Source organism: Euprymna scolopes, chromosome 32, assembly GCF_053919585.1.
Source record: "Euprymna scolopes isolate OS-2025 chromosome 32, ASM5391958v1, whole genome shotgun sequence".
Classification (NCBI taxonomy): Eukaryota; Metazoa; Mollusca; class Cephalopoda; order Sepiida; family Sepiolidae; genus Euprymna; species Euprymna scolopes.
This window is the reverse complement of record NC_136513.1, coordinates 47,566,322-47,590,945: the sequence shown is the minus strand read 5'-3', so window position 1 is coordinate 47,590,945 and position 24,624 is coordinate 47,566,322. Positions and strand designations below refer to the sequence as shown.

General features: G+C 36.2%; 1 protein-coding gene across 2 annotated transcripts in view; it reads right to left on the bottom strand.

Annotated features, from left to right (window-relative positions):
* Window positions 1–22,112: 22,112 nt before the first annotated feature.
* Window positions 22,113–24,624, bottom strand: part of LOC145256319 (uncharacterized) — a 66,249-nt gene continuing 63,737 nt past the window's right edge. For both annotated transcript variants that reach the window (XM_080115051.1, XM_080115050.1), the window contains one exon: window positions 22,113–22,271. In XM_080115051.1, coding sequence (XP_079971177.1) covers window positions 22,183–22,271 — 89 coding nt within the window. In that variant the 3' untranslated portion in view covers window positions 22,113–22,182. The remainder of the gene's footprint in view (window positions 22,272–24,624) is intronic.

Below are 24,624 nucleotides of genomic sequence, written 5' to 3'. Positions count from 1 at the left end.
ACACTTTCTTACAACTTTTATATGTGCAGCGACGATACGCGCGTTTTTTTTTTTTGTTTTTTTTTTGAGGGAACGAAATTTAGAGTAATTTGAAAGATTTTAAACTGACCGTGAACAAAAGGGCAAATGACTGTACAGTTTATCTCCGAACTTTAGAGTACATTGCATAAAATTTATTGTGTGCATTAATTTGGAAGTACTCGTTATTAATTTTCATATTAATGGTATGAAACCTTACTTGAATAGGTAAAGAAATGGCATGTCGTTGCTTTTAATTCTGTTGGATGGGAGACTTGTCCTTTGATGGCGGGTCGTCATTAATTATATATATATAGATGGAGGAAGTGAGGAAGCATGGCTGTGGAAATCTTTTTACCAGAATACGATGTCCAGCATGTTAAAAATATACCTTTTGTTGTAAAAATCTAATGGATAAACATCCGAAGAAGTTGGTGGGGACAGGATATTTTTACGGAAACATAAATCGTAAAATTGCCACTCATTAATCAAACAATGGAAAAATCCAGGAAATAAACGAAGGTTATAAAAAAGAAAACGTGAGTCTTTGAATTTTCAACAAAACTTTGCACTATATATATATATATATATATATATATATATATATATATATATATATATATATATATATATATATATATATTGTTACGACCCAGAATGTCTAGGGGTAAAAGTCGTAACACAAAATATAAAAAAAATTATTTAAAAGAAATTAGTTTTCCCGGGTTTTTAGATACGGGAGGGATATATCCATTTTCTCGAAAGACATTTATAAACACAAGACAGAAAAAAACACATCCAAGTAACAATACCGAGGCCAATGGAAAAATTAACACAATTTTATTTACATATATAAAAATATATTGTAACGAAAGTAAAGGAGAATGTGTAACTGGATGAACAAACAAACTTGAAATAGATTCGAGAGAGAATTTCCGCGCAAAAGAAATAAACAGTTCACATCCTGTCGTCTGCTTTTAACTCCAAAATGGAAGGATGTCCTTTTTGTGTTTTGTTTTTATAGTCGTTTTCATATATGAGAGAGAGATATAGAGAGAAAAATAAACAATCGACTCACTCAGCGTCGGGTTTTAAATATTTCTGTCGCATTCCTTTCTTTTGAAACAATTTCATTCCTTCTTCTATATTGAATACATCGTCATTCCTCATTATCGCCTTTTTTTCGTTTTCTCTGTCGTCAAAATATATCGTTCATTTCTTCGCCGTCGTTAGCATCACAAACGCCGTCACCATCGCCAACACTGTCGCTTCCCTAACCCTCCTCTTCGGCTGCTATGTCGTCACTGTCTCGCCACCCTGTGCCGCTCCTTTCCCTCTCTCTAATGGTATACCTTTCTCTCTCTCTTTGGCGTCCCCTCTCTCACTGTATGTACCTGCATCTCTCTCGCGTCACTCGCTCAATAATACGCGAGGCGGATGCCTGCGGCTTTCCCTCTCTCTAGTTTCATATCTTCTCTCTCCCCCTCTCTCTTTCTTTACAGTTTATAGGCGTCCCCTCGCTGTATTTTCGTATGTTCTGTCTCTCTCTCTTTTTCTTTTTCCGGATGTTTACAAATTCACTGAGAGCAGACGACAATATAAAACGCGATAAAACAAAATTTTCTCTCTCGACCTTTTTTTTTTTTTTATAATATTAAAAGTAATTATTGTCTCAAATTATATATTTTTTCCACATATTTGTAACAATATATATATATATATATATATATATATATATATATATATATATATATATAATGTTAATGACATTTATGCTGATGACACCACCCTTTATTCTCTTTATTCTGGTATTGCTTATCGTCAATTTTTCTCGGATCAGTTGAAATATGCAGTTTATCTAAAAGTTGATCTGGTTCTATTATGGATTGGATCAAGAAATGGCTTGTTTCATTCAATCATGATAAGACTCAGCTATTGACTCAGCTATTGACTCAAACGTGTCCCTTTTCTTCTTCTTGGTCTTTTGTTTTCTCATCAAATCTTTCTTGGAGTTCATATATTAAATCCATTGCTCTTTCTGCTTTTCGTAAGTAAGTTCTCTCTATTTCTTTAAACATTTTCTCACACCTCACAATATGGAGTACTGTTGTCATATTTGGACTGATGAATCTGTCTTATTTGAAGGTTCCTGATAAATTGCAGAAACATGTCTGTAATTTGATTGGCCTCACATTTTTTTCTTCACTGCAACCTTTCTACACAGACGTGATGTTGCTAGTCTCAGTCTTTTCTACAAATACCATTATGGCATGTGTACCTCAGAATTGTATGATCTACTCCCTGCTTCCTTTGTCCCAGCTCGTTTCACTGGTTGGTTTTCTTGCTCACTGTTTTCCTTCTACCTACAGCTTTGTTTTTTTTGTTTTTTTTTTTTGTTTTTTTTCAAGTCTAAGGTCAGTAGGCATCTATTGTTTTCGCAATAATCAACTTTCGTTTTTGTTTGCTAGTGGAGTCATGTCTTGTCTCGAGCGATTTCCATAAGAAAAAATATATATAATCTATGTAATGATGCAATAAGATCACCATAACAAAAGGATTTAAAAAATAAATAATATTATAGATTCTGTTTATTCACTTTCATTGATAATGTCCCGGATGCAGAAAATCTGTATGAACGCCATCATTTATGCGATGCCAAATAAAAATGAAAAAGAAGGTTATGTAAAAAAAAAAAAAAAAAAAAAAAAAAAAAAAACTTAAATCAATCATGGAAATGCATTTATCCATGAAAGCTGTTTCGAAAAACGTCGCACAGTAAACTCACAGTAAACATCACCAGGAGCAGGTGTTCGCAGTGAATGAAGGGCAGAAATGAGATCTTTTTAGCTGTAGCTGATTGCCATCAAACCCGAGACAAATCTAAAGCGTCCTAAGAAGATTATTTTTGTGCCAGGAGAGTTTGTATATAAATCAGATGTGAAGTTGGTTTTATTATTTAAACAAAAAAACCGTTGGAATTGAATGTATTTCGGTTTTGTCTCAGCACAATTTTTTTTCCTTTTTTTTCTACATTTTTATTATTTTCTCTTCTTTTTCAATTTTTCTTCTTTTTCAATTTTTCTTTCTCATTTTTTCTTTTTCATTTTCTTTTCTTTTTCATTTTTGTCTTTTTCATTTTTTCTTTTTTCTTCTTTTTCATTTTTTCTTTTTCATTTTTTCTTTTTCATTTTTTTCGTTCTTTTTCAATTTTTATTCTTTTTTAATTCTTTCTTCTTCATTGTTTTCTTCATTTTCATTTTCATTTCTCTTCTTTTTGATTTTTCTTCTTTTTGATTTTTTTTCTTTTTCATTTTTTGTTCTTTTTCATTTTTTGTTCTTTTTCATTTTTTTCTTCTTTTTCATTTTTTCTTCTTTTTCATTTTGTTCTTCTTTTTCATCTTTTTTCTTCTTTTTCACTTTTGTTCTTTTTCATCTTTTTTGTTCTTTTTCATCTTTTTTTCTTCTTTTTCATTTTTGTTCTCTTTCATTTTTTGTTCTTTTTCATCTTTTTTCTCCTTTTTCATTTTTCTTCTTTTTCATTTTTTTCTTTTTCATTTTTTTGTTCTTTTTCATTTTTTGTTCTTTTTCATTTTTTTGTACTTCTTGATTTTTTTTTTTTGATTTTTTGTTCTTTTTCAGCTTTTTGTTCTTTTTCATTTTTTTCTTCATTTTTGCTCTTTCTTCTTCTTTTTAATTTTTTTTTTCATTTTTATTCTTTTTCATCTTTTCGTTCTTTTTCATTTTTTTTCATTTTTGGTCTTTTTGTTCTTTTTAATTTTTTTGTTCTTTTTCATTCTTTTTTCTTTTTCATTTTTCTTTTCTCACTTTCTTTTTCTTATTTTTTTTTTAAAGAAAAAGAATAGAAACAAATAAAAAAGATAAAATAAAAGTTAAAAAAGAAAGGTTGCACTAAAAAATTTTTTTTAATAAATTCAGCTTAAATTGTTTCTGTTTAAGTAATAAAAACAACTTCATGTCTGGTTTATATACAAACTCTCCTGACACAAAAAAAATTTTTACGACCTTTTAATCAACTACATTATTTTATTTATTTATTTTTTAGCACAACTTTTTTTTCTTTTTCTTTCCCTTTCTTATTCTTTTCTATTCTTCTTTTTCTTTTCTCGCTTTCTTTTTCTTGTATAAAAAGAATAAGAAAAAGGAAGTCAGGAAAGAAAAAATGAAAAAGAATAAATAAAAAAAGAAGGGAAAAAATTGTACTGAGAGAAAAAACATAAAAGTAATTCAGCTCCAAGTGTTTCTGTTTAAATAATAAATCTGACTTCACGTCTGATTTATATATAAACTTTTGATGACGCTTTAGATTTGCCTCGGGTTTAATGACAATCAGCTTAAATGTACACGGAAGGAGTCCGCGTCTCTGCTCATCACTCACTGCGAACACCTGTTCTTGGTGATGTTTACAGTGCGTACCAAGCAGGGGTGCGACGTTTGTCGAAACGCCTTTCTGAAACAGATAACTATATTAGTAAAATGCGTACCTACCTGGTACCTAGTGCGACATTCAACCTGAGCAAGTTGAATATTAAGTTTACAAGTTGTCTCCAGTCACATATATATCGCGGGTAGGGGAGATAATGACGCCGGCTTTATATATATATATATATATATATATATATATATATATATATATATATATATATATATATATATATATATATATATTGTGTAGTTCCAACGAGAGAAAAAATGTATATTTAAAAGAGTGTAGCCATCAACAATTGTGGGTTTTTTTTTAAAGGTTTTCATCATATTTTTATTTTAAAATATTTTTATAACGCGTTTCGAGCTTAGGGTGTGCTCTCTTCAGATGTTTTCGTAAAAAGTTTTTCTTTAAAATGGGAGTTTGTAGAGTTACCTCCGCTGATATTAAATATGTTTTTCAGAGTGATGTGTGGTCTCAGACATTCTGACTCCAACTGTAAGTGTTCAAAGTGTCCGGTCAAAGTTATATTCAAAGAGTGGCTTTTGGTCCATTTGGTGAAGGTTTTTATGTTTTTTTTAGGGTTCTTTTTAAAGACTTTCTTTCCCCATGTATAGCACACACTCACACACAATCACACACGCATACATATACATTCATGTACATGTACACATGCACACGCACGCAGGCACACACACATACACACACGCACATACATAGAAATATATGTAGGAGCATACATATATACATACCCACCTACGCACTCACACACGTACTCGCACACATCCACCGCTAACAATTATTTTTATTTTTTTATTTTATATATATATATATATATATATATATATATATACTTTTTTCCCCCAACCAAAACACGCATGTATATATGCGCTTAATCATTCAGACATACGTACACGCACCCACACACACACAAGTAAGATGGAGAATAGGTAGGAGAAGATATATATACACACATATACACGCACATACACACAGATATATATACACACATACATGTATGTGCATATACACTCACAAACATCCACATACTATGTAGGCACATACACATACACACACACATGCACACACACAGACATATGCAGGGGCTAACACATACGCGTATATCCATATCCACACGAACACATTTACCCACTCATACATGTGCATACATATGTATACATATACACACACATACATACGGATGTGTATACATTCATCCACCCATATATATATATGGGCACATGCACTCACAATCACACATACACATACATATTCATTCATCCCACCTTATGTATATATTGGTTGAAGTTTCCTTTCTAATCCAAGCACATATGCATACATGGATTCGGTCACCCAAACATAAGTGCACGTGCACACACAAACAAGATGTAGCATAGATAACAGATGATATATATATACACACACACGCATACACAATCATATGTGCACACCCACACACACACCCTATACACACGCACACACGCGCGTACATACACATACATACGTATAATTTCTAATTGTTTGTTTAGTTTAGAGAAATGGTACTGTACTGGGTATAGACGCGCGCACCCGTGAAAATGTGTGTGTGCTTTATTGTGCTTTTTTTGTTTCGTGTGTGAGGGTGCACATTTACCCCAGTATGCATGCGTGTAAGTGTATTTTGTGTTTTGCCTATTTATGTGTATAATTATGGAGAGATGTTTAAGGCGGGGTTAAACTTTGCTATGAAGTTTTTTTCTTGTGTTAGCAAGTAGAAGTAGTTGTCAGTTTGGAAGATGGGCATTATCTCGAATCTGCCTCCACTGCATGTGTGTATATGTTGTGATACATGCAGGTGTTTATTTTCCGCGATTTTGATGTTGGATCGGTGTAGGGCTACTCTATTACTAAGGTTTTTTGTAGCGACTATGTAGGATTTATCGCATGCTGGACATTTTATTACATAGATCACGTTTTTTGAGGTGCAATCTAGGTTTTTTTAATTTTGAATGTTTGTATGGGGTTCGTAAATGTGTATGTGTTTCCCTCTAATATTATGTTGCAGACTCCACATCGTTGTTTGTTGCATTTTGTGACTCCTTTTGTTGCGTCTTGATTGAGTTTGGATGAGGTAAGAATGCGTTTTAGGTTTTTGGGTTGGCGTTTGCTTTTTATTATTTTTGTTGTTTTAAGGAAGTTGTTTAGTTTGCTGTTTTGGTTAAGTAGGACGAGGTTTTTCGTTATCTCTGTGAAAAGCTCTGGGTTGTTTGTGTTGTGTGTGGAGACGTATGTTAGGATTTGTTCTTTGTTTCGTTCTTTAGGGGTTCTCAAATCTTCTACTGGTATATTTGTCGCAAGTTGGATCCCTTTGTCTATAAGTTGTGATGGGTATTTTCTTTTTCTTAAATTTATTCGTAGTTCCTTGAGTCGGATTTTCCGAAGGTTATTGTCCGTGATTATGGTGCAGATTCTACGTGCTAGGGTGTAGGGAATTGATTTTATGCAGCTTTTAGGGTGGTGACTTTTAAAGTGTAGGTATTGTTGGGTGTCTGTAGGTTTGCGGTAAATGTCTGTGATAATGTTATTGTCTTTAATCTTTATCAGAATATTAAAAATTCTGTTCCAACTGATTCTCGAATGGAGTTTGACTCTGTACAGTTCTCTGTTGCCCTTCCTGTTCATGACAAGTGCTACAACTGTGGAGGGCGACATCACCTTAAGGATGACCGCCGCATTTACCCTGCCCGCGATAAGGTATGTCGAAGCTGTGGTAAACTCAGGCATTTTTCTAAAGTTTGCCGTTCTATTCTAACGACACCTTCACGTTCTTCTTCTGCTATCATAGGGGCCCGTGCTAAAGATGGTGATAGTTGCCCTCCTATCACCGAAACTGTGGAGTTAAAAGGAAAAAGGTTAACTGCCCTTATAGACACCGGCAGTTCTGATAATTTCATCAGTACCAGCATTGTCAAAACAATGAGACTGCCCACTTTAAAACGGAACTCCGTAATTTCTATGGCATCATCTGCCGTTTCCCTTAAACTGTCTAAGATTGCACCGAGAATATTTTCTTCAATGGTTGTGAATATACCTTATTGACCTTACTGTGCTTCCTGACCCCTGTATAGACATTATACTCGGGGTGCTGTTTTTTTAAACTACACGGGGGCGTTACTATTTCTTTTGGTGGATTTCAGGATGCTTTAAAAATCTGCGCGCTAACTAAGATCAGTTGTGCCCCTATAAAATTGTTCCGAAATCTGACCCCTGATTGCAGACCCATTGCTACAAAATCCCGAAACTACCGTGCGGAGGATGCCCGATTTATTGAAAAGGAAATTCTTCAACTGCTTAAGGACGACGTCATTGAAACCAGCTATTCACCGTGGCGTGCTCAAATTGTCGTAACTTCGTCGCCTAATAGAAAGAAACGACTGGTGGTTGATTTTTCCCAAACTATTAACAGTTTCACTCTACTTGACGCATACCCTTTGCATCGGATTGAGGATCTCGTAAACCAAATTGCTCAGTATCATATTTTTAGTACGATTGATTTGTCTAAGGCTTACTACCAAATTGAAATTTGTCCCGAAGATCGGCCCTACACGGCTTTTCAAGCTGGAAATCGTTTGTATCAATTCAAACGAATAGCCATGGGTGTCACTAATGGGGTTTCTGCCTTTCAACGATTTATGAATTCCTTTATTTCTGAAAATATGTTATTCGGAACTTTTTCTTACATTGATGATATTACCATTTGCGGTAAAACTCAAGAGGAGCATGGCGCTAACTTGGAATGTTTCTTAAAAGTTGCCTCAACATACAACCTCGAAATAAATCGAGTAAAATCAAAGTTTTCGCTTCGCTCTATCAATTTGCTTGGATACCAAATCTATGACGGAACTATCTAACCTGATCCTGAGCGTTTGAAACCCCTTTTGCACATGCCTCCTCCTTCGGATTCAAATTCGTTAAAAAGGTGCCTTGGTATGTTTTCTTACTACGCGAAATGGATAGCTAAGTATTCACACAAAATTCATCCCCTGGTTGAAAATAAATAATTTCCCATGCCGCCTATAGTTGTGAATTCTTTCGCCGAATAATCTGTAAAGGTTATAGACGACGAACTAGCAATTACTATCGAAACCGATGCCTCAGAAAAGGTTATCGGAGGCACCCTCTTACAGGCTGATAGGCCTGTAGCGTTCTTTTCCCGCTCACTAAACCCATCGGAAATAGTTGAAAAAGAGGCCTACGCGATAGATGAATGTGTCCGAAAATGGAGGGACCTCCTTGCTGGGAAGCATTTCACTATCGTAACAGACCAGTAAGCCGTATCTTTTATGCATAAGCCAGCTAACCGAGGAAAAATTAAAAACGATAAAATCATTCGGTAGAAAATGGAGCTTCTCCCGTTCTCGTACAATATAAAACACCGTCCGGAAGTGAAAACATCGTTGCCGATGCTTTATCGAGAGTGTGTGGTGCTGCTGCTTCCTCCTTGGAGGAGCTAAGGGCCATACACAGTTCATTAATACACCCTGGTGTACAGCGTTTTTGGCACTTTATACGATCACAAAATATGCCATACTCAATTGATGAAGTTCGGCGCGTGACATCCGAGTGTACAACGTACGCAAAAATAAAGCCTCAATACATTGATCCGCACTACTGCTCCCTTTCAGCGCCTCTCCGTAGATTTCAAGGGGCCTGTCCCGGCATCTTCGAAAGGATGTCGTTACCTATTTACTATCGTGGATGAGTACAGTCGATTCCCCTTTGCGTTCCCTTGCCGTGATTGTTCTTCGCAGACCGCAATCAAGTGCCTGACGAATATTTTTTCTATTTTTGGACTCCCCGCTTTCATCTATTCTGATTCGTGTCGGAGGAGTTTAGAAATTTCCTGACGCGACTTGGGGTTGGGTGCAGTAACACTACTGCAAAGAACCCAAGAGGAAACAGTCAGTGCGAGCGCTATAACGACGTTATTTGGCACTCAATATTATTGGCCCTGGAATCTAAACAGTTACCCCTTAGTGCTTGGCAGGACGTTCTGCCTGATGTTTTAAATTCTATTCGCTCCTTACTATGCACTAGTTCGAATGCAACTCCCCACAAACGATTGTTCAAATTTGAAAGGCGCTCTTCTACCGGTACTACCTTACCTGTTTGGCTCTGCGAACCTGGGGAGGTACTATTGAAACGGTTTGGCAATAGGAGCAAGTACGACCTGATCGTCGAGGTAGTGGAACTCCTTGAGGCCAACCCTACGCATGCAAGAATACGGCATTATGATGGCCGGGAGGATTCAATGGCGCTAAGACATTTGGCTCGTTTTCCGCGATCTGATGGACCTCGGGGTCCTACTGAGAATACTCGATCCGACCTTGCAAATGCAGACCCGGCCCATTTGATTGAAACAAGTCCAGTTGACAATACACCTAATGCAGAAAATATAGAGAATTCGCAGAGACCTGCCAGTCCTTCGAATATTAAACTGCTTCCGCGCCGGTCTAGCCGAATCCGTAAACCAGTCCAGCGACTGAAATTATAAATAAAACACATCGCCACTTTCAAAGATAACTCTGTACTCTGAAAAAAAATCTACACCTTGCAATCTCTCTTACACGCGTTAAAGTAAAAGTTTCTGTGGCACGTGATTTTGCACACGTTCCTTTTCCTTTTTAAAAGGGCTGAGTTTTTTTTCTTCTTCAACATTTCATTACTAACAGTTCTTGCGTTTACTGTTGCTACCTGCTCTTTACTATTTGCTCTTACGTTTATTATTTGCTCTTACGTTTATTATTGGCTGTGGAATTAGTTCGGTAAAGCCTAGTAAAGTCTGTCTTCCGTTCTATGATAAAACACCACAAGTATATAGGTTGAAAAGTGTCCTCACACCCACATTCTCGCTTTCATAGATATATAGATTTGACAACAAATGAATTTAAAAACGATAACAATAATATGTTGATGACAACAATAAAAGTTCACCTGATTTCTAAAAGTCAAAGATGACGCAATTGGAGTTTCGGAACAGTTGAACAATAGGTTAAAAACCGATCGGGGTGAGGTCGGAATTGTAAAACAATGGAAAGAGATTTTAGATGTGGAAACAAAATCGGAGAGTTAGAATTAACCAGAGTCAGGAAGTGGGACACGATGGACATTGAATCATGTAGTCTATAGATAACCTGAGAGTACATTCTGGAAACTGAAGTCAGACGGCATCGTAACTCAATTCAATCAGACTTGCATCTGTTTGGAGGTAAAGTTACGTTGAAAACTATAAAAAGAAGTTATCTTAGTGATGCTCCGTGTGCAACTAAGTTGGAGGGACCTTTATTTCAGCGTCTTCAAGTTAAGTGCAAACCGCTGACGAACAGAAGCTAATGTATATTCGTCCTGTTTACTGAACTTGTGTTATTGTGTACGTTTGCACCAGATACCCACACACGCTTTGACACATTGATATGCAGTATATTACGTAGATGTTATATACACCCATAACAACCGACAGAAATTTATACATACATATAGCAAGCACTCATTGACACACAACTCTTTCTAAGACACGAACATTAATAGGGTTTTAAATAGATAATTATACATGTACAACTATGATAACTGTGTGATTTTATACATACATGAACGCACACGAACATTTATGTTGATATAATATGTCGGTGTATTGTAGAGACATAAAGAGTTTCCCGAATTCGACATAAAGATTTCCGAATTCGAAAATGGGCACCTGAAGCACGTCGGTGATTACATTGGTAAAACATTGTAAAAGTAACAACCAAAATGAGAATAATAGTCCAAATAATCAGAATAATAAAAATTATAAATGATTCAGACCCTCTCAGTTATACAGGATGTCCAAAAAGTTATTAAAAGGGTTTTGAACTGATGAAATCGTTCTGTAATTTTAACACAATCCGACTAAGACATTTGGATTTTTTCTTTTTTTAAACATGCAAAATTCAAACAATTTTTATTTATGAAAAATAATGTCTTTTAAATGTTGCCCATTTTCAGCTTCACATATTTGTTCTCTTTCCAAAACATTATGCATGACAGATTGCAGAATCTCTGGATTGCGATTTAACTCCTTTATTTCATTCCGTGAGATGGCAGACCTCGAAACGACATAACCCCAAACACTGTAAAAATTGAAGACAAAACATCAGGAACGAAAAAAGGGATTTAAATCGCAATCCATAGATTCTGCAATCTGTCATTAATAATGTTTTGGAAAGAGCACAAAAATGTGAAGCTGAAAATGGACAACATTTAAAAGACATTATTTTTCATAAATAAAAATTGTTTGAATTTTGCATGTTCTTTTTTTTTTTTTTTAATCCAAATGTCTTAGTCGGATTGTGTTAAAATTACAGAAAGATTTCATCAAAAATAAAGAATCTATGTAAGTTCAAAATCCATCAGTGACTTTTTGGACATTCCTAGACAATGTAATGCTGTCTGAGAACTAATATACTTTGTGTGCAGTTTCAGTCGCAAAGAGACTAAGGCAAAAAATAGGAAATAACTCCAACTCGCTTGTTCTTTGTAACAACAACATTTATTTCCTCATTGCTACAGCCGTGACGTGACCCACGAGATCTTTGCCTTTCTTTTTTTATAGTCCCCCCCCACCGGTCATGTCACTTTTCATGCATTTCCATACGCACATTTGTGCTATGTGACAAGAGAAAAATGTCCTCGTTGGCCGTATGTCTAAACAATAGTTTAAAGCAGGTGTGCCCCAGGAGTCGATCCTTGGACCTTTATTACTCCTGATAATTATAGATGAGCTCCCTGATAAAATTGTGTCTGCAATGAGTCTATTTGCTGATTACACCATGTTTTATAATAAAAATGAGGGGAAAACAAATGTACACATATCCGAGACAATTACAGAAACCTTAGAAAACAACCTTCAATTAGTAGTGGAATGTGACCGTAAGTGGATGGTAACATTTAATGCTACTAAGACTAAGCTTCTTTCCTTTAACAACTACAAAAACCCTTCTCAATCACTGACATATATGCTGATAACACCATGTTCTATAATAGATATAAGGGAAAAACAAATGTACATATATCCAAGCAACCTTAGAAAATGACCTTCACTCTGGAATTGAATGGGGCATAAATGATTGGTAAAATTTAACCCACCCCCCTATCAACGCAATGTTGCATCCCTGTGCTTGTTTTACAAGTATTTTAATGGAGTGTGCTCCGATGAACTCATGGCACTTGTACCTCCAGTCAGGCAGAAAAATCCTTCTTCTTCACTGTCGAGATCCCTAGATGCCGAAAATACTTCTACTTTAATAGTTTATTCCTTCTGCTAGACATTGGAAATCCCTCATTGTTTCTTGCCTTCCTGGCTATACTAAACTGCAGAAGTTTAAATGTAATGTGAACAGACATCTTGCTGCTCAACTGGGCAGTCCCCCTGTCAGACATGAGGAATTCATGGCACTTGTGCTCTCAGTCAGGCAGCAAAAAAAAACGTGATGCCTTTGCTGTTGCGCCCATCGCCAAACTGGAAATGACGTAGGTTTAAATTAAGGCTGGACAATAGAAAAGAAGAGATGACTTTCGAAAATATCGGCGAAAAAAGCGACCCCTCCCTATAGAAAAGTGCCCAGTTGAGGGTGGAGAAATTAATGTTTTTTTAGCCATTCTTTCGATATTTGTCGTCCGGAGGGTTGAGCTTCAAAACAATACTGGTGTCGTGAAAATCCATCGCCTCTGTCGAAAGTTTTAGGCATATATACATGATGATTGTAACCTCTTGTCAGACGAGTGCCACTCTCTCAGACACTTAAAGTCCATGAGCCCAAAAATTATTTCCATCGCCACAGGACCATTTTAATAGACAAATGCCTGAGAGAGTATCTGTACACAGATGATGTTACAGTCTTAGCTTTGTACGACAGCTAAGTCTCTCTCTCGGTTCAAAATGTTGAGATCCAGCAACAAGCAAGAGCAAGATAGCTAGCAACAAGATAAACTGCAGGCCAGCTTAATGCGGGTACTGGTCTCCCGCTTTAATGTTTTTTTTTAATCAGAGATGTGCTTCTCCTAGAAAGGTTGCCTTCACCACGACTTACAGGAGCCCTCTCCACCCTAACACACACATACATACACACAAACACACACGGTGCTAGTTAGCCGTTGACCCCAAAAAAGGGTTCATTCGCCCTTTGGAAGGTCTTGTTTTTAATCCTTCATGGAGACTAGCCACCCTCCTCACCAAACAAGTCTGGTGGGGGGACCAGTTTAGTCGCTGGTGACCCGACCCTGAAGCAGGTAGTACTGGGTTACATGGTACCAGTAGCATATAACATGACCTGACATACATACATACATACATTTAAACAGACAGGTGAGATTTATATAATAGATCATCCAAATTAAAGACAGTAGTTCTTCCTTCGAGTTGTTTGTCCTGTCTGTAATTAGACTAAGAAACGCAATTAACAGGAAGTGTTAGATCAAAGCAAACATTTATTTCGTGACGATGAAAGTATGAATCGTCAGCATCATATGTTGTGGGAGGGATATGTCGGGGAAAAAGTTATAAACAGTTGGAAAGAAGAGAATTGGAGACGATACAGGATTGCAGAAAAAGTTCTTGTTGTAATAGTGATGGTGGTGGTGGTGGTGGTGGTGGTTGTGAATGAGTCAGACATAACCTGGTTCTTCTTGCAAATCGACGTGGGTGGAGCAAATGAACATGCTCATATATAGAATTTGATCTTACCTGACGATTTCCCTTGAGAATCAAACACAGCGACACATTATTAAGCTCTACTCGTCCACTGTTGAATAAATACTGAAACAAAAAAAAAATCTATGCTAATTGGACAACCGGCGTTGCCCGGTTGTAAAATATGCTTAAATGCAGATTTTTTTTATTTATTATTATATAGTCAATTCTCTATCCGTTACAGTAAAACCCCGGGATACGGCATTAAAAATTAGTAACAAAATACAGTACAGTATATAATACACATGTATATAATTAAATGAGATTGTAAATGACACCGTAAGGTGGGACAAATACCGTAACCAGGGGCCACAAAAACATCGTATTCCACATCGTAACCTGTAAAAAAAACGTATCCTAGGGACACCGTATCCCGGGGTTCAATTGTATTATATATTATATATTATGTATTCCCTATTGATTATTATATTGTACCCAATGTATAGTAGTGATTTCAAATGTCTGGGTGCCATCTGTTAGGATCGAAATCAAACCATATACGAAAACTTTGAAAAAAAATAAATAAATAAAGCATGTTTCAAAAGTAAAATAAGTCCTAGTTGTATCTATAGTCGTCGAAAGAATATGAAAAGACAAGTGTCTTTTATGATAAAACTAGACTGGAGATGCCCGGCGTTGCCCGGTGTTTGTTTGAGCAACAAAAAAAAAAGTGGTATTAGGCAGGCAGGCTCGAACCGGTACCGCAAAGGAGGAAAAAAACGTGAAAAAAGGGTGCCGCCTTTGCTGTTGCGTCCATCACCAAACCGGAAGTCAGGTATTTATTTGGGCAGACGACAGTGCTCTTCCTCTAGGAGGCTGGCTTTTCAAGTCCCACTTTCTGGCTATTGTGTCACATTATTCTTCCGGGGGGGGGGGGATAAATAACTTATTGTTGGGGTGGCACCCCTACAGATTCTGCCAATGGACGTCACTTCCGGTAATCAGCTTCTGCTATCGAGCAGTCTGGACCTGAGACTCGAAGGGAGCGGGTTGTAACCTTACTTTTTCCTTCCAGTTGAGCGGATTCTCACACAACCAATATAGGTTTCTGTATTTTCTGTTAATATATTTTTCATTTCACTGTTTTCAAGCCTTCGCGATCTTCTTTCAACATTTAAACCACAACAAACTGGCGACGGGTGAATTCGAATCCAAAATAACAATTGACGGTAATTCGAAAAGAATTTACGCGCGGAAATTCACAAGAAACCCTCGGCTGGTGCTAATTTGAGAAAAAAACTAGAAAAAAAATACATTTTCTCGAAGGTCCCACGAGTAAAGTCATAACGGATGCCGAAACGATTCATAAAAAGAAACGCAGAAACGAACACATAAAAAGGAAAGAAAACGTAAAAATGCTCTTTACTTTCCTTAAGAAAAAGAAATTAAAAAAATTACTTCTGTTACAAAGCGACAAAGCGTTTTGTAGGTCTAACTATTTATTTGCTGCAAAAAAAAAAAAAGAAAAGAAAAACTGGTACTTGTACAGTTTAACCAAGATATTAAAAAATGAAATTATCGAAAAAAATTTAAATTGTATGTATCCGTTATGGAACGAAGTTTTCCAAAAAAAATTTCACTTAATTTCATCAAATAGTTTTTTTTTTTTTTTTTTTTTTTTTTTGACAGCGAAAAAACAATTTGTTATGATACCGAGCAAAAGGTTCGATGTTTAGGAAGAAAAGCTAATATTAACGATGGGGGGGGGGTCGGCGCTTTAACTAGAGTTATCTGCCCGTGGCGTGTTCAATAAATTTCATAATGGCTGACTTCAACGCGCTCTCATAAAAGCGTGTTTTTTCCACTATAAAAAAAACAAACTACTCAATCAAATTAAGTGAATTTTTTTTTTCGGAGATCTTCAGTCCAAAACGGATACGTACAATATAACCTTTTTTTCGATATTTTATTTTTTAATGTCTTCATTAAACTGTACAAGTACTGAAAAAGTAAAACCCTTGAAATGTATTAAAACTAATAGTAATTTTTTCAAAAAGAAAATGACACTGAAAAACAAATATATTAAGAAATTATTTAATTTCATCAAATCTAAGTCCATTAGCAAAAAAAAAAAAAAAGAAAAAAAAAGCATGTCAATCCATATTAATTAAATTGGTTGCTTTTTGTTGTCTTCTTGACATAAAAAATACTAGGTTGCTGGAATGACGTGCCTAAATATAACACAAATAATCTCATCAGGAGTATTTATCATGCTTAATGCGCATTCGTCATACATAATTAGTAAAACTCCATTATTTTTAGAAAGAAAACCCAACTTGTTATGGAATGAGTGCTCAATACCATATAAACATACATTTCAGCTCTGTAAACATGAAAGTCAGATTTCCCTAAATGTATTCTTGCAGATCTCACGCATTTTTGAAAATGTTTCGTGGTTTTAGAAAACTTGGAAAATTATCACAAAAATGAAAAAAAAAAAAAGTAACAAAACCCACCTTGCTGTTATTCTGACATAATAATAGGTGAAACACTTAGATGACCCCCAGGTCGTTGATATGATGCTTACTTGCTGTTAAATTCTTGGCTGACATCCAACATCAACAAAAGCAAAGCTTTTATCTTCCCTTGGAGCCAATATTTACTTTAATCATTCTTATTTTTTAGTACATATACAGATGTTCTGTTGTATATGACCAAATGCAATATAATTTCACGCTTTGCTGCTCTTTGCCATCTGAGACTCTTCTCAGCCTGTAACTTCAGTTCTTGCTCCTGCTCCAACTTCTACAGTTCCAATATTTGTCGATGTCCAGCTTTGGTACAATGAAGCTTCTTTTTGGGTAAACTGGGGACTTCTACATTAATTAACCTTGTGCGCAACTAGTTCTGTACTTGTGGGGAGGCGCACGTGTGTCATGCAGATACTATGGCATTTTCAAAATGTTAGAATGTATCAACCAGGTTTGACTGACTGGTGTTTATAAAATTCGGCAGTGTCAAAATCACCCGAGACTCTAGGTGCCTTTGCATGCGGGCAGTTGAATTTGAAAAAAAAAATGTGCATTAAAACGTAAATCTCTCTCTCTCTCTCTCTCTCTCTCTATGTTTCCCTCTTTCACTTCATTTCTGTCTCTTTCAATAAAGAGAGAACTAAATTATAATTGGATTGTTTTAAAAAGTCAACGTGTTGGATTCTGTTGAAAGCAGACATGTAGTCGTTTGGTCTAGTCACAGGTGACAACGTACGTAGATTGACAATCAGTTAATTTAAATATGCTCCGCCAGTGTTAACTATAAAATAAATTATATAGTTTTATAAAAATGCATTTGTTCACTATTTTCATACAAGCGTTAAATTCCAGCATGCGGTCCCTGCTATTTAATGCCAACGACAGAAATGCTGCTCGTAACGACGCAAGGAAGACTCATGCTAGCCAATTATAGTTGACGCCATATTGACCCATTGATGTTCCCATGTACCTATCGTTTGATCTTGTCTAACACCCGGGGAGCTGGTTTTCTGAAACAAGTAACACTCCCCTGACAAACGACAGTGTCATATGGCTACCCGTACAGGTATCCCTCAACATCCAGCTCCCTGTTTCAGTGCCTGTCGAAGTCAAACTCTCTGTCCCAGTATCCGTTGATGTCCATCTCCCTGTTCCATTATCGGTTGACATCCGGCTTCCTGTTCCAGTATCTGTTGACGTCCAGCTCATTGTTCAAGTGTATGCCTACGTCTGGTTCCCTTTCCCAGTGTTCATCAACGTCAATATTTGACTCCCTATGTATGACCCATCCAAGCCTCAACCTCTTTCTTTAGGCCGTGACAGATTTCGTATTCAGATGTTCATAAAGTTTGGGGCAACCCTCACAGATCGCCAAGCTCGATAAAAGCTCAACGTAACTGTGATTCCTTTTCGTTACCCTTTTGCATAAACCAATCAGAGAATTCCAACTTATCTCCAACTCTCAACTATTGGTCCGTCCCAATCAACAGGTGCGTACATTCACCTTTCACTGTGAGATTTCCTGATTCTCATAGAACAGACCCCGGATCAGCTTAAGGGTCATTCTGCCACCACCCTTTTGGCATCAGCCTGTCAGGGCAACTGAGTTTTAACCATAATAATTCTCTTTGCGCTTAGATTTAGAATTTGTGAGCCAAAACAAAATTGCAGCTTTTTACCCATGGTACGTGGGAACTTTAACCGACCAGTATGTAGGGGAAACCCTTCATACCAATTGTCACCATTATAAATAACAGATAATATATACAATATTAAGTAAACAATAATAATAATAATAATAATAATAATATAATCTATAATATAAACCTCACCTGTCTGTTTAAATGTATGTATGTATGTATGCATGTCTGCCTAAAACTTTTGATAGAAGCAACAGATTTTCATGAGATCAGTATCGTTTTGAAACTCGATCCTTTGGACGACAAATATCGAAAAATTAGCTAAAAACATTCATTTCTTCACCCTCAACTGGGCAGTTTCCTACAGGGAGGGTCGTTTTTTTTTTTGCTGACAATTTTTGCAAGTCATTCAAAGCTCGCGTAAACGACATCATATAAAAGGCGTTATTTCGACCGCCCGTCACGTCACAACCGTGGTAGGCGCATTTCTTTTTGCTCAACATACATCTCCAAACACCCAGGCAACGCCGGGCACCCAGGCTAGTTAGTAATAAATAGCAATATTTACAAATAAAATTGGTTCAAAGCTCCTAAAAATTGTACTAAAATTTCCCACAAGGAATCATGGCACAATTGTACAGTGATATTCTCCTAAAGTTTGAAGTAGATGAAGAGTCGGCTGATGATGCTCTACTTGTGTTGCATGTTTGGTATTCTGCACAGCCACTTTGTCCAGCTTCTCTCACCCATAAACTGAAACTTTTAAATAAAATAAAATGGGAGTTCAATAAAAAGTTACGATCAAACCAGGCATAAACTCAACCAAACCAATTTCCTCCTCCCTTGATGCTTTAATTTACAAATATCCGTGGACTTAGAACTAATTTAGATGATGTTGTATCCTTTCTCCTAACATGATATCTTGGCACTAAGTGAAACTAACCTACATTCCTCCATCTCCCCTAGCCACTTTAACATTGCCGTAAGGACTCAGAAAGACATTTTATGAAGTTTATATTCGTAACTAAAGAAGCAAAACTAGAATCTGATGACCAGGCTTTTATGCGCTTTAGATTTAACTTCTCCCACTACCCAACAATCATGTGGTTATTTGCACAGCAACCAAGAAGGCTTACATGCTTACCAGTCGGTTTGCTTCAAACTCTACATTGGACCCAGAAAGCCACTCCTTCCGATTTTCCTTTGAGGACAAACACCACACTAGATGATCTGAAAGTCACCCCTTCTAAAGTGCATGATATCATAAAAAACCTTGACACCTCAAAAGCATGTGGACCCGATCTCATCCCAGATGTACTATTAAAAAAATGCTCTGCTGAGGTTGCTCCAGTCCTCTCCAAACTTTTCAACTTAACGAATCTTGCTTTCCTGACCGTTGGAAAACTGGTCCTGTGGTACCAGTTTACAAGAATTCTAGTGAAAGAACTGACCCATTAAATTATCACCCCATTAGCCTCCTCCCTCTTTTCACAAAAATATTTGAGTCCGTACTTAACCAAGCTCTAGTCCATCACCTTACAGTTGCTAAACTTCTGTTCAACCAACAATATCGATTTAGGCAAGCCGGTTCTACAGCAGATATCCTAACTGTAATCTCTGAACATGTATACCATACACTGGATAAAGCAAGGGAGGGTAGAACGGTAGCCCTAGATATATCTAAGGCTTTTGACAGCCCTAGATATATCTAAGGCTTTTGACAGGGTATGGCACGATGGTCTTCTCAGGAAAATCAGATCATACGGTATGACTGGATGAATTCTTAACAAAATTAAATCTTTCTTAAATAAGAGAAGAATCCGGGTTGTCCTCGATGGTTGTACATCTAAGCAATATGATATAAATGTGGGTGTACCTCAGGGGTCGATACTTGGACCTTTATTATTCCTGATATTCATCAATGATCGCCCTGATAAAATTGTCTCTGAGATGGGTATATTTGCTGATGACATCATGCTCTGTAATAGGCATGCGGGAAAAACAAATGAACACATATCTAAGGAAATGGCAAAAACACTTGAGGAAGACGTTCAATTCATAGTTGAATGGTGACAAAAATGGATGATTACATTCAATGCTGCCAAGAATAAGCTTGTTTCCTTTAATAATTACAAGAAATTCTCTCTACCTAAAATAGCTATGGCTAATTATACATCACCTGAAAGCACTTCTTTAAAACTCCACGGCTTAACGTTCACAGGGAACATGAGTTAGAACAGATACATCGAGGCCATTGCCAAATCTGCTGCGAGGATAGTGGGCTCTCTCTACCATGCCAGAAAGTTACTTACGCCTGAGAGTATTCTATACCTCTACAAGACCACTATCCGACCATATATGGAGCATTGTCGTCACATTTGGGCTGGCGTACCTGCTACTAGTCTCTTCATCCTGTAAAGGGTTCAAAAGAGAGTCGCTAACCTAATTGGTCCTGAACTGTCAGCTGGGCTTCAGCTTCTGTCCTATCAACGAAATTTTGCATTCCTCTGCTTGTTTTACAAGTATTTTAATGGTAGGTGCTCCGACGAACTACTCCCCCACCCCGGCAAACCCAACAAGCAGCAAAATCCCACCCCTACACAGTAGATATCCCCAGATCCCAGAAAGCCTTCTACTCTAATAGATCCTTCCCTAGAACTGCTAGACTTTGGAATTCCCTTCCAGCTTCCTGTTTCCCAGACTGCATTAATATGCAGAAGTCCATGAATAGATATCTTGCTGCTAAACTCCCTAAATAGTATCCCTGCTATTATGTCCCAGATAGTAGTCCCTTACATCAAAGCGACACTATGCCTTGTTTGGAGTGAAAATGCAATAAAAAAATTTTTTTTTTTTTTCAATTTTCAGTGTGGGTGACCAAAAAATGCAATTGTCAATTACTTAGGACCTCTATCCAGTCATGGCTGGCTGAACAAGAGCATGCTACTCCTATGAAATAAATAAAGGTTCCCATTCAAAATTTCGTCCAGATTCCCAAGTTCAATAGAAATATTTTCGAGTTTGTAATCTGTAAAATAATTTTGACACATGCAAATTTGAAGTTTAGTACTTTATAAAAATCACATGGACTTTTGTTAGTGTCACCATCTATGTCAGGCTTAGAACTTATTGAGTGATGTGTTACATCATATACAGTTTCTTTTTTTTTTTTCAAATTGTTGTGGGGCTGAAACAATTGTATGCAAATGTTGTGACTTATGTCTTTGCAAGAAAAATTTTATTCATCTTTGTTAAATAGATGAAGCGATCAACAACAATAAGATGACACAGCCACACATGAACGGCAAAGTGAAACAGTGATGATGCAGAGAACAAAGAGAGCAGCACATAAATTCATGCGCATGAATCAATAAAAAGAGATTTATTTCATTCGAATGATCTGTCACTTTGATGTCTGCATCTCAATTCTTAAGCTAGAAAATTAAGTGCAAAAAATAATTTTAGTTCTCTCTCTCTCTCTATAAGTGAATTCTCTTCAATAAAACCTTGAAGTACTCAGCAAAGTCTCCTTATGTCTTTATTTTTTTCATCTGGTTAAACAGATAAGGTGATCGACAACAATTAGATGACGCGGCTACACATGAATAACAAAATGAAACAGCGATGATGCCGAGAACAAAAATACCAGCACGTAAATATACGCAAGAGATTTATTTTATTTGTTTGTTGATCATTCATGGAAACGTAAAAAAAATTATTACATCAGAAATAAATACTCTTTTTTTGTTTGTGATTTTAATAATTTGGAGAACAAATGACATTTCAAAATAAAATTTATTCCATAGAATTGTATGCCAACAAAAGCTGTGGAGATTGCAAATTGAATTAATCGTAAAAGTCATAATCTCTTGAATCATCTTCCGTCGATTCCACGGTAGCTGAAGGCACAGAAGGGAAGTTGGCAGCTGTTAAACCTGGCACAAAAAAATAAAAAATAAAAATAAAACAGATATAAACATTTAAATAACAAAAACAGGAAACCGAGTAATGTAAAATTTATGTGCTAACGATGTGATACACATCAATTAGACAACTAAAACCGTCAACAAGATTGGATGTTCAAGTTTCTTTTCTAGAACAATCACCAGATCACCAAAAATGAGAAAAAAAAGACATTTTAAAGATTCCATTAAAAGTCCCAGAAGAAAAACGTTTAAAACATTATTTTCCTTTACCGTATTTACTAAAGTTGGTTAAATTATCCCCAAAAGAAAAAGTTTAGTTACAGAAACTTTACACAATTAAAACACATTGATATGCAGAAATTTTATGGAAGCTCTAAATGTCAAAAAGTCAATTTTATTTTTAAATTTAAAGAGAATTTGAAACATCATTCCTTAATTTTTGTAATTTTAAAAATTATTAAAAAAATATTAATTTAAGTACTACTTTTTTTTTTTTACATAGGCATCACCACTTATCAAGGCCAAGAGGCCACTCGAGGACAAGGGCTAAAGAGTGTACAGTAGAAATTGGACAATATAGTAACCATTGTAATAAAAAGGAAGTATTTAATTGGACTATTTTTCAATGTATACAATTAAAATTTTATTTGGATCTAAATAGATTGACTTTTTAAATTCAGGTGTATTTTTTAACAATAGGCAACAGTATTATTGGTTAAAAATTCCAAAATTCATTAATATTCTGAAAATATTGATGAAGTCTATTTATCAATGTTTTTCTGAAGAATTAAAAACAAAGAAATAAAATACTTACAGTGCTAAAACAATTACTTTATATACTTGTGTACAAGTCAAGTGGGATCCTTCTACCGCTCCAGAAGATATCTCACTACTGATGCAATTCTCTATCTATATAAAAGCCAAGTACGTCCAAGGATGAAATACTGCTGCCATATCTGGGCAGGAGCTGCTAAAAACAGCCTATCCTGCCTTGACAGAGTACAAAATAGACTTTGTGGCTTAGTGAGGGATGCCCTTTTCTCTTCCCTGCAACCCTCTCTCCCACAGAAGAGACGTTGCGAGCCTATCTTTGTTTTATATTATTTCTCTGGTCCCCCTTCGCCAATCTTTCACGAAACCACCCGTCTAGCTGAATCTACTGTCAAAAATTTCCCCCACTCTTAATCTGTGCCTAAATCAAAACGTAGATTCCATGAACAAAGCTTCTTTCTTAGAACTGCACGCCTGTGGAACTCTGTTCCGTCTGCCTGCTTCCCACCTGACTACAACCTGGATGTCTTCAAGACCAACATAAACAAATTCCTGATGAACCACCCCCTTAAGTAGACACTTTATTAAATCTCCACACTAACATACTGTACATGCAATAACCCTTATCCCTGAGTGGCTTCCGGGCCTTGATAAGTGGTGACCACCTTGTAAAAAAAAAAAAAAATTTTAAGGTTATTTTTGGGGGGGTCGACTTATACATAGGTAATGTTTTTGGAAATGTTATTAAAGAGCAATTCAGCACTTGATCATAACAGAAAATGCGATTTTGCTTGCGCACTCGATATATACCGGTAATCCTAGTAATTAATCACACTTCTTCCAAACCCCACTACTGTGTGTTTGCCAGCATGTAAGCACATGTGCGGTTTTTCAGTGGGAGGCTTGATAATAATTAGAATAGTTTTCGCAATGTTCACTTTCTAGACGTGGCTATAGGCCTAAGTTCGATATGATGTATTCGGTGATGATATGATGGTTTTTTAGTAGGTTAGGAAATGTAGTGTTTACGATATGTCGTTCTATCCTAAGTTTAACAAGTTTGAACAATTTAATGACAACTATTTAATGAAACCATTTAATGGCACTTCACACATACATTCACATTAGTATAGTATGTTACGGCTCATACAATGTATGTGTTTACGTTGTTATGGTAGTGAAATAAATTATGTCTAAAAACTGCACTATGTCATTGATCAGAATGTCTGATTAGCAACATTTGCATGCGTTGGTTCTGGATATGAAAATCGAAAAGACCATACTTGTATAAATGCACATATTATTGCTTATGGATGCCAAGAAACAATTTATGTCTTCCAAAAATAAAAGGAAATTATCTGTGCAATAAAGAGTCATGAGATGGACCATTTAACTTGTCTAGAATTTACAGTCGACGTTTACACAGGCAATACCTAAAATGACACAATTTTTGGTCTTAAAATGCACGACGACTTATACACAAGATCAACTTATACACAAGTATGTACAGTATATTGTATTGATCGGACTATTGTTCTCATCCTGAGTGTTATTTGTGTAACATTTCGGTCAGGTCGTCCTTTGCTCAAAA